At 43.0% G+C, this 12,011-nt stretch overlaps 1 protein-coding gene across 2 annotated transcripts in view; it reads left to right on the top strand.

Moving 5' to 3' along the window:
- Positions 1-12,011, top strand: part of USP49 (ubiquitin specific peptidase 49) — a 90,665-nt gene that overhangs the window by 63,794 nt on the left and 14,860 nt on the right. For both annotated transcript variants that reach the window (XM_073542501.1, XM_073542502.1), the window contains exon 3: positions 11,320-11,524. In XM_073542501.1, the coding sequence (XP_073398602.1) occupies positions 11,320-11,524 (205 nt within the window). The remainder of the gene's footprint in view (positions 1-11,319; positions 11,525-12,011) is intronic.

Genomic DNA, 12,011 nt, shown 5'->3' with positions numbered 1-12,011 from the left:
CATTTTATCGACGCTGATAAATATCATTCGCGCCCTTGTGATATTCGGTGCATACCTGAGCACCCAATGCAAAATGGAGTAGAGAGCACTTGTGCTCAACACCGATGACGACATATTCAATATGACAGCCTAACGCTATCAAATTCTGTGTCGTACCTGTGGGTTTAAAATGCTCACTTCACTTCTCAAGGATTTCATCCAGGGGTCTAGTTTCCAAAATGAGGTCACTTGTGTTGGGTTTCCACTGTTTAGGCACATCAGGGGCTCTCCAAATGCGACATGGTCTCCGCTGTTGATTCCAGACAATTTTGCTTTCAAAAAGTCAAACGATGCTCCTTCCCTGCCATGCGCCCAAACAGTGGTCCCCCCCCACACACACACACACACACATATGGGATATCAGCGTACTCTGGAGAAATCGTGCAAGAAATTTTGTGGTCCATTTTCATCCTGTTACTGTTGTGAAAATAAAAAAAAGTTTGGGTCTAAAATAAATTTGTGAGAAAAAGTTAAATAAATATTCAATTTTTCCTTTCACGCCATTTCAGTTCTCGTGAAGCAACTGAAGGGTTACTAAACTTCTTGAATGTAGTTTTGAACACCTTGAAGGGTGCGGTTTTTAGAATGGTGTGTCTCTTTTGGGTATTTTCTGTTACATAGACCCCTCAAAGTGGTTTGGTAAAATTTGTTGGAAAAATAAAATCGCTGGTCAAATTATAACCCTTCTAACTTCCTAACAAAAAAAAAAGTTTCCAAAATTGTGCCGCTGTAAAGTAGACATGTGAGAAATGTTAATTATTAACCAGTTTGTGTGACATACAGTTGTGGCCAAAAGTATTGACACCCCTGCAATTCTGTCAGGTAATACTGTTTCTTCCTGAAAATGATTGCAATCACAAATTCTTTGGTATTATTATCTTCATTTAATTTGTCTTAAATGAAAAAACACAAAAGAGAATGAAGCAAAAAGCAAAACATTGATCATTTCACACACAACTCCAAAAATGGGCCAGACAAAAGTATTGGCACCCTCAGCCTACTAATACTTGGTTGCACAACCTTTAGCCAAAATAACTGCGACCAACCGCTTCCGGTAACCATCGATGAGTTTCTTACAATGCTCTGCTGGAATTTTAGCCCATTCTTCTTTGACAAACTGTTCCAAGTCCCTGATATTTGAAGGGTGCCTTCTCCAAACTGCCATTTTTAGATCTCTCCACAGGTGTTCTATGGGATTCAGGTCTGGACTCATTGCTGGCCACCTTAGAAGTCTCCAGTGCTTTCTCTCAAACCATTTTCTAGTGCTTTTTGAAGTGTGTTTTGGGTCATTGTCCTGCTGGAAGACCCATGACCTCTGAGGGAGACCCAGCTTTCTCACACTGGGCCCTAGATTATGCTGCAAAATTTGTTGGTCGTCTTCAGACTTCATAATGCCATGCACACGGTCAAGCAGTCCAGTGCCAGAGGCAGCAAAGCAACCCCAAAACATCAGGGAACCTCTGCCATGTTTGACTGTTGGGACCGTGTTTTTTTCTTTGAATGCCTCTTTCTCCTGTAAACTCTGTTGATGCCTTTGCCCAAAAAGCTCTACTTTTGTCTCATCTGACCAGAGAACATTCTTCCAAAACGTTTTAGGCTTTTTCAGGTAAGTTTTGGCAAACTCCAGCCTGGCTTTTTTATGTCTCGGGGTAAGAAGTGGGGTCTTACTGGGTCTCCTACCATACAGTCCCTTTTCATTCAGATGCCGACGGATAGTATGGGTTGACACTGTTGTACCCTCGGACTGCAGGGCAGCTTGAACTTGTTTGGATGTTAGTCGAGGTTCTTTATCCAACATCCGCACAATCTTGCATTGAAATCTCTTGTCAATTTTTCTTTTCCGTCCACATCTAGGAAGGTTAGCCACAGTGCCATGGGCTTTAAACTTCTTGATGACACTGCGCACGGTAGACACAGGAACATTCTGGTCTTTGGAGATGGACTTGTAGCCTTGAGATTGCTCATGCTTCCTCACAATTTGGTTTCTCAAGTCCTCAGACAGTTCTTTGGTCTTCTTTCTTTTCTCCATGCTCAATGTGGTACACACAAGGACACAGGACAGAGGTTGAGTCAACTTTAATCCATGTCAACTGGCTGCAAGTGTGATTTAGTTATTGCCAACACCTGTTAGGTGCCACAGGTAAGTTACAGGTGCTGTTAATTACACAAATTAGAGAAGCAGCACATGATTTTTCGAACAGTGCCAATACTTTTGTCCACCCGCTTTTTTATGTTTGGTGTGGAATTATATCCAATTTGGCTTTAGGACAATTCTTTTTTTTGTGTTTTTTCATTTAAGACAAATTAAATGAAGATGATAATAGCAAAGAATTTGTGTTTGCAATCATATTCAGGAAGAAACTGAGTATTATCTGACAGAATTGCAGGGGTGTCAATACTTTTGGCCACAACTGTAACTCTCTAAGGGCACAAAAAATTAAAAGTTTGTAAAATTTTAACTAATTTCCGTTGTTTTTATTTTTTTCAAAAATAAATACAAGTCCTATTGAAGAAATTTTACCACCATCATGAAATACAATATGTCACAAAAAACAAACATTCTCAGGAATCAGTGGGATCTGTTTAAGCGTTTCAGATTCATTACCACATAGAGTGACAGTGGTAGGAATTGTAAAATTTGGCTTGCTCCCTAAGGTCAAATTTGGCTTGGTCACTAAGAGTTTAAAGTAAGATTTTTTTTGTGATACATTTTACTTTATGCTTGTGGTAAATTTTGGTTCAAATTATATGTATTGGTTAATCATAAATTTGAGGAAAACTTTGAAATACATGCAATTTTCATACTTTGAATTTTTATATCCTTAAAATCGTTCTACCACACAAAATGATTAAAAATTAGATTTACCATATGTGTTTTTTTGCATAAGCATCATTTTTTAAATGCTTTTTTTAGTTAGGATGTTGGAAGGGAAAAAAATGTTTTTTGTTTTTTTCAAGAGACTGTGATGGTCCTATATGTAAGAAAACCATCAACCAAAACCCCTCTTTAACCCCTTCATGACCAAGCCTATTTTGACCAGGCCATTTTTTGCAATTCTGACCAGTCTCCCTTTATGAGGTAATAACTCGAACGCTTCAACGGATCCTAGCGATTCTGAGACTGTTTTTTCGTGACATATTGGGCTTCATGTTAGTGATAAATTTAGGTTGATAATTTTTGCGTTTATTTGTGAAAAAATCAGAAATTTGGCAAAAATTTAGAAAATTTTGCAATTTTCAAATTTTTAATCTGTTAAACCAGAGAGTTATGTTACACAAAATAGTTACTAATTATCATTTCCCACATGTCTACTTTACATCCGCACAATTTTGGAAACAAACTATTTTTTGTTAGGAAGATATAAGGGTTAAAAGTTGACCAGCGATTTCTCAATTTTACCACAAAATTTACAAAACCATTTTTTTTAGGGACCACCTCACATTTGAAGTCACTTTTAGGGGTCTATATGACAGAAAATGCCCAAAAGTGACACCATTCTAAAAACTGCACCCCTGAAGGTGCTCAAAACCACATTCAAGAAGATTATTAACCCTTCAGGTGTTTCACAGGAACTAAAGCAATGTGGAAAGAAAAAATGGACATTTTAATTTTTCCAACAAAAAATTTCTTTTAGCATCAATTTTTTCATTTTCACATGGGCAACAGGATAAAATGGATCCTAAAATTTGTTGGGCAATTTCTCCTGAGTACACCGATACCTCATATGTGGTCATAAACCACTGTTTGGGCGCACGGCAGGGCTCAGAAGGGAAGGAACACCATTTGACTTTTTGAATTGAAAATTAGCTCCAATCGTTATCGGACACCATGTCGCATTTGGAGAGCCCCCGTGCACCTAAACATTGGAGCTCCCCCACAAGTGACCCCATTTTGGAAACTAGACCCCTTATGGAACTTATCTAGATGTGTAGTGAGCACTTTGAACCCCCAAGTGCTTCACAAAAGTTTATAACACAGAGCAGTGAAAATAAAAAAAAAATTTTTTCCTCAAAAATTATTTTTTAGCACGCTATTTTTAATTTTCACAAGGCTAACAGGAGAAATTAGACCACAAAAGTTGTTGTCCAGTTTGTCCTGAGTACGCTGGTACCCCATATGTGGGGGGAACCACTGTTTGGGCGCAGGGCTCATAAGGGAAGGAGCGCCATTTGACTTTTTGAAATGCAAATTACTTCTAATCGTTAGCGGACACCATGTCGTGTTTGGAGAGCCCCTGTGTGCCTAAACATTGAAGCTCCCCCACAAATGACTGGACCGCAACGCCCACCGGACCGCCCACCCCGGTGAGTATAATATAACGTGTTTTTCTTTCAGGTTACATCGGAGGCTTATCTACAGCATTACAAAATGCTGTAGATAAGCCCCCGATGTCTATGCCGGCAGCTGCAAGCTGAAAAAAAGGGTGACAGATTCCCTTTAAAGGGAACCTGTCACCCCCCCAGGGCGTTTTTAAGTAAAAGAGCCACCTTCAGTAGCACTAAGGCTGCATTCTGTGAAGGTGGCTCTTCTGTTTCTGACCCTTAATAACATTGAAATACCGACTTTTATAAATGGGTCCTCATACCTGTAATGTGTCCCATAGGTATGGTGTGTCCCCCTGTATTAGCCGTCTGCCAGCCATCCATCATGCCTCTGTCCTGTGTCTGGGCGCCACCTCCTCCTGTGTAGTATGCCTGTGCTGTGACAACTCTAGCTGCAGCATCCCCTTCCTCCTCATTCTTTTTCCTCTCTCGGCACACAAGCAGGTCAGCTCAGACACTACGTGCTGAGGGAGGAAAAAGAAAGAGGGGATGGGGAAGGCGCAGCTAGAGTTGTCACAACACAGGCATACTACACAGGAGGAGGCAGCGACGCACAGGGGCATTATGATGGACAGATGGTGGGCGGTGCCGAGACACAGGACAGGCATGATGGACTACCCGTGCAACCATAGACATGCAGTTTTTAGAGTCTGTGACGTCGCACTGCATGGGTTCAGTAGTGACCGGACAGTTCGCAGCAATATGTCCCATCTCTTGGCAGCGGAAACACCTCGGGTTGTAGCCACTTCTTCGTCACGTGGATCAGGTCGAACATCTGTGACCGCGGTGGTTTATCCGGCTGATAAGTCCATTGAGGCACTCTCTGTGCACGGACAGCGGTCGTCACTCCCAGCCGGGCCAAGATCTCGGCTTTCAATTTGTCAAAGTCCTGCGCAGCTTCAGGTTCCAAGTCATAATACACCTTTTGGGCCTCACCGGAAAGAAACGGGGCAATCAGGCCGGCCCATCGTGCCTTCGGCCATTTTTCTCGCACCGCCGTCCGTTCAAACGTGGTCCGGTATGCCTCGACGTCATCTTCTGCCAGTACCGACTCACGTGAATCACTCTCGACTCAGGTAACCTCAGGTAAGCTTGCCAGGCGCTGCGCTACCTGCTGGAGAAGCGAACGATCGGTAGCTGTCATGTCCACCAACTCCTTCAGCTGGGCCATCATCACCCGATTAGCTTCTTGCTGGACGGCGGTGGACTGTACCAGCGCTTTCACCACGTCCTCCATGCTCATGCTTGCAACGTGATGCCCGCATTCTCCACCACAATGTGATAAAACACTTCGGGATCGCCTTTGCTGGGGTCAAAGGTCACGTGCGTTCAGCATGAAACTCAGGCGCAGAGCTGGGATACGGGTGTAACTGACCCTGGGTCAGGTTTATTAACGGTGAAAGCAATGCAAAAGGAAATAAAACATAAAACAAATCCTTGCCTGTCCGGCACTAACTAAACAATGGACAACCTAACTACCAACTGGCGGGCTTCTCCCGTCCAGCCAAACCACAGTTGCAGTGGGCACAGGCTCTCTGTGTTCCCAGGCTGAGACACTCACACAACTACCTGGCATCCTTTTATATCCACCTCCCATTATTCATTAGCAAGCAGGTGCGATACTGACCAGACTAGGCCACATAGGAAAGGAATCTGGGCGAGATATACCTGCCCTCATCCACTATTCCCACATGATTCTCACACTTCCAAAAATCTAAATGGAAAGTGATCAAAAAATATCATGTGCCCGAAAATGGTGCCAATAAAAATGTCGCTTGACTGTCTGGTATAATTTTTCCATGTTTCTGCCATCTAAATGTGGCAATGCAAAAACTTGTTTTTGTTAAAAAAAGCACAAAGTTTTTAGTGTGTGACAGCAGCCAAACATAAAAACCCCATGTAAATCTTGTATCACTGGAACTGCATCGGCCCAAATAAGTCATCTAGTTGCTTATACCACTCGAGGAACGGTCTAAAAAAATAAATAAAACTAATTCTTCACCTGCTGTTGATAGTTCATTCTGCTTCCCAAAGATCAGCTCACATTTTTCCTGCGCTCTGTCTTGAGCGCTTACACCGGGATTCCGTGTAAATCTCTGAAATACGGGATTCAGGTGGAACCCCCGGCAGAAGATTCCCTATAATGAGGTCTTTTTAGGCTTGCATAAAAGCGCTGTCTGGCACTGTTTTGTGCAGCCCTGAAAAGGACAATGCTGAACAGAGGCCAGAGGGAGTCCATAGTAACGTTGCTTTATCATTATAGTGAATGGATTCCTTGGGGGTTTCATCTGAATTGCATCACAGTGCTTAGGGAAGAGCGCCGGATGAATGTGATCCCAAATGTTTTGTAAAATGTTCCCAAAGGCACCGTAAAAGCGCTATAGCTCCCGCCTCACAAAATAAATCAAATGAATTCTGCACTCCCAAATTCCCTTCTGAGCTCCAGTGTGCCTAAACCACATTTAGCGTCCACATGTTTGGCATTTCTGTAGTGATAACAGCCCGCCTAATGCACGAGAGCATGTCTCCAGAAGCATGAGCTGCGCACAATGTACTGGTCACTACAACTGCCGTTTGCAATTTAAACTCTGCAACATCCACTGCTGCTTGTTTGTGGCAAACACTTAGGGGTGTGTTCCCACGGTCAGTAACCGGCAGCGCTTTGTACGTAGCACATGCCTGCACCGTCCAAAGCACTGCCGGCTTTTGAACGCAAGGGATTCCACATGTGTTCATTTAACCGTGCGGAATCACCGCGTCCTATACATTGCACTGGTGATATTTAACTTGCGGAGACTCGCAACTAATTATTCTTTTTATAAAAGAAAAACAAACGCCACCAACAATGTGACATACCCTCCCCTAATGCACTAGAAAATACCCTGGCTGAGCAGATTTTTTTTTATGCAAAAAAAAAGACACTGGCTCCCTACCTATAAAACTACTCTGTCCGATACTTTTTTTTTTATACTAACACGCTTCCCCGCTACTACTGAACTACGCAGTACAATTTTTTTTCCTCTAAAACAAGACCGGTCATCATGAACGCTGTGACGCCAGGTACGCTACCTCTAAAACTACGCTGTACTAACTACTATGTTTTGTTTTTTTTGTTTTTTAGAAAAATAAATAAATCGGTCGTCACTAACACTGTGACAGCGACTAAGCTACCTTGCTATGTCTAAAACTATGCTGTACTAAATACTATTATTTTGTACTAAAAATAAATCGGATGGCGCATAGGCTGCGATGTATGCTACGCTAACTAGCTAAAAATAGAAAAGTCGCTTGGCGCTGTCTCTGATCAGCAGCGATACTGATCAGAGCGCTGTGGACACAGGAAGAACACGAATGATCTGCGCAGGACGCTGCACACAGGAAAAAAGTGCAAAAAATGCGCCAAAAATTCAATTGGGAGTACTGGAACAGGGATGGGGGACTGGGAAAGGGATGGGGGAGGTGCTGCTGCTCTGCTGTGATCACATGAGTCACACAGCAGGCAGATCGCAGCACATTGCACAGAGCAAGACGCTGAAGCAGGAGGCAGATCGCCGGGGAGATCACACTGGCCACCATCGAAACTCTCTCTCTGGTACAAAGTGGGGCAGGAGAACCGCTCTGCACGCCAAACCTGAGACAAAGATGGTGTGCAGGGTGGTGATCCCTATTTTAGATTAACCCCTTTGGCGCTGATTGGCTGAACAAAAGTTTCTGGCCAATTAGCGCCATAGGGATTAATCAGGTGAGGTGACGTCGCGATCACCCCACCTATTGTGACTGTTGTGATTGGTGCTGCGTCACACAGCACAGATCACAGCATGTCACTTTTTTTTTTTTTTTTTTTCAACAACTGTATTGTCACATTGCTTTGATTGGCTGGTCAGAATTGACCAGCCAAACACAGCGATCACCGATGCAGAGGGGGAGGTGCAGCCCCCCTGGACGACATGCAGGGATGGGCTGCTGTCGGGGACAGCAGCCATCGGAACCCGATCACCACGCGATGCCCGGAAAATGACGGCGCCATACTAGTACTGCAGCTGGCACAAATGCAGTTCCCGCAGCGCAGTACTAGTACGGCGCATGTTGTGAAGGGGTAAAGGATATCCAGCCCTCCAATTCTCTTTCTGAGTACCTTAAAATCTGCCTTTCTAAAATCTAACCTTGAAGTCTGAATATTCACAGGTCTTCCTCCTCTAGTTACCCAAAATTCTAAAATAACATGGTCGCTACCTCTTAGGGTCCCAGCCACTCTTACCTTCTCAACTATTTTGTCCTTGTTTATAAGGATTAGATCCAAGGTAGCAGATCTCCTTATTTTCTCCTCTACCTTTTGGAAGATAAAGTTGTCAGCAAGAGAGGATAAGAATTTCCTTGAACTGTTAGTTTTGCCTGAGAGAGATTCCCAACAAATGTCTGGATAGTTGAAATCTCCCATGATCACTGTGTCATATTTTTTGGAGAACTTTGCCATTTGATGCATATAGAGTTCATCCATATCTTCAGCTTGCACAGGCGGCCTGTAGAAAATGCCTACAATGGTGTCCTTTCCATTGTTCTCTCCTTGTATTCTTACCCAAACAGTTTCCACAGAACTCCCAGTCTCTGAAGCTTGGATCTCTGTGCAGATATACACTTCTTTAACATACAATGCGACACCTTCTCCTCGTTTATCAACTCTGTTTATTGCAAATAAGTTGTATCCTTCTAGCCTTGTATTCCAGTCATGTGTATCGTCCCATCACGTTTCAGTGATTACAATGACATATTTCTTTTCCTGCGTTTAGTAGTTCTAATTCTCCTTTGTTTGTTGCCCATGCTTTATGCATTTGTATAGAAACATTTTAATTTGTGATTGGCTTCTCTCTCTCTCCAATATTTTTTTTTTTTCTTTTGTCTTTGTTCTCCTTTTTTGTCTTTGTTCTCCCTTTCCACTTCTAATAGCAGAGTTCTCAATAGCATTTGTCAGGTGTATGGCTTTTTCTGGCCTTTTGCTTCCCTTCCCACATTGTTCTAGTTTAAAGGTCTCCTGATGAGTGTAGCAAGGCGACTTCCAAATACATGTTTTACAGTCTACGTAAGGTGCACCCCATCTCTAGCAAGTAGTTCATTGTATAGGTAATGCTCAGACAACGCTTTCTCAATCACTTTGTTCACCTATGTAAAATCACAGCTATAATCCCCTCCAGCAATGTACCTGCAGCGTCTGCACTGGTACTCCCGGGGTTCGCCTGACCTTGTCACGCAATCCCCTGCAGCCAATCAGTGACCGCTTCACTCTCCCTTCCTTCAGGCAAATCTGACATCCAGAGGAAGTCAGAGTAGCAGACTGTAAACGGTCAATAAGAGAGGGCTGTCTGAAAGCTAACAGACTAGATGAGAGACCGAGTGTTCCAGGAGTTTAGAGATGAAGGAGCGTTAGAGAAGTCCTGTAGCAGTTCTGGTCAAAGTGTTTTGTTTTGTTTTTTTTTTCATCTTTTAGTAAAGGAGTCATGAAGGAATATTTTAGATGGAGGAGGGAACGATACAGACAAAGTAAGGAGGTTAAATGTTAGCCCTATAAGGTGCGGCCACCTCCATCAGGGGCTTATCTACAGCATTCTGTAATGCTGTAGATAAGCCCCCGATGAAACCTGAAAGATAAGAAAAACATGTTAGATTATACACACCGGGGTGCGGAGTCGGGTGCGGTGGGGGGCGCGGTCCGGTGCCTCTGCCTCCTATCTTCATACGATGTTGTCCTCCTCCTTGCTTCTCCCTCGGCTCCTGCGCAGGCGTACTCAACAGGGCAGAGTAAAGTACTGCAGTGCGCAGGCATCGGGAAAGGTCATAGAAGTCTGGCGCATGCGCACTGCATTACTCTGCTGTGCCCTCAACAGGGCAGAGAAAGTACACGTGCGCAGGAGCTGAGGGAGAAGCAAGGAGGAGGACATCATCGTATGAAGATGGGAAGGGTCGGACCGGACGGCGACACCCATCGGACCCGGACCGAACGCTAGGGTGAGTATAATCTAACTCTTTTTTCTTATCTTTCAGGTTACATAGGGGGCTTATCTACAGCATTGCAGAATGCTGTAAATAAGCCCCTGATGGCGGTGGCTGCAGCTGATAGGGCTAAAATGAGGTGACAGATTCCCATTAAATATTTTAGTTGGGTGGGCCGTGCCAGCAGTGAGAATAGGTTCACTGGTGGAGGTACTAGGGCGAGAAGAAGCAAGAAGTCTGTTAACTTCGTAACTGGTTCAAAGACTGAAGGTGAAATTGTAGGAGAGCATGAGACAAGAGGATGCATGTTATTGGGTGATTGCCTATTTTTTAGGCAATCCATGCATGTGTTGCGGCTGTCGAACAGTCGCAAAACATGGAGGCGTGGGGCCTTGAACATATTATTCAACCACACCGAAGACACTCGGCACCCGAGCATGCTCGGATAACACCTTATCCCAGCACGTTCGATCATTAGTAAGCGGTGAAAGGTCTAGAGAGAAAATTGTAGATAGAAGATGAGAGACTGATGGGGAGAGATTGTGCTATCAATGGAGATGTTAAAGTTACCCTATAATGCGTGTGAACGTCGCATTGCAGAAGCCAGGTTGCAATGTGATTTTTGATTTTTCTTTTTTTTTCTTTTTTAATTCTTTTTAAGGAAATTGGGGGATTGGATGGGATGGTGGCACACACGAACCACTGATGGGGAGGAAAAAGTTGTCAGTGTGGACTTAGAAAGTAGGAATGATAAGTTACTGGTCTGATGACCTGGAAAGCACATTCTGATGGAAGAAGCAGACCATTTATTGGACACCTCAAACACATTTTGTACTAACAATATCCACGCTTTTTCTAGAAACCCCCAAAAAAGTTATGATTTGTATTAAACATTTTTTTATGCAGTCTACGTATTCTATAACATCTTGTGAAAAGAAATTTCATAGTTCATACTACTTTTTTATTTTGCAGGTTACATGTTTGACTTGTAGTTATAAGTCTGACACAGTGGAACCTTTCTGGGACTTGTCTCTGGAATTCCCAGAGCGTTATCATTGTCTGGAAAAGGGGATTCCTCCAGTCACCACTACTGAATGCACTCTTACAGAAATGCTGGCCAAGTTCACAGAGACTGAAGCACTGGAAGGAAGAATATATGCCTGTGACCAGTGTAACAGTGAGTGGCCTACAATGCTTCCCCCAATTCTTAATGAATCAGTGATAGTCTTTGTATAAACTTAATTCTTCTCAAAATTTTCTATAGCCGGCATGTACAGCGCAAAAAAAAAAAAAAAAAAAATGCATTACTGTTAGCCTGTTAATTTGACCCTTTTATGGCTAGGGATTTCTTGACCTTTTGCATCTCTGGCAGTCAGAACAATTTTCACACTTTTATTGTGTACAAATAATGACACACAAATTGACATTGACCCCAAAAATGCCACTTGGCACTTTGACACAAAATGGCATAAAGGTGCTTGCTCGTTTTAAAGTGACGTTAAGGAAATTACGTAACATTTTGTTTTGGTGGCTAAAAGTGATCCAAACATGTGAAGTCCATAAATGCCAGCCAAACTTAGTTAGGTCCATATATATTTGGACAGAAACAACATTTTTCTAATTTTGGTTCTAGACATTACAACAATGAATCTTAAACAAAACAA

The sequence above is a fragment of the Dendrobates tinctorius genome, unplaced genomic scaffold (assembly GCF_039654945.1).
Source record: "Dendrobates tinctorius isolate UK_male_01 unplaced genomic scaffold, ASM3965494v1 ptg000127l, whole genome shotgun sequence".
NCBI lineage: Eukaryota > Metazoa > Chordata > Amphibia > Anura > Dendrobatidae > Dendrobates > Dendrobates tinctorius.
Note: the sequence above shows the minus strand (reverse complement) of the source record. Positions and strands in the feature narration are given on the sequence as shown.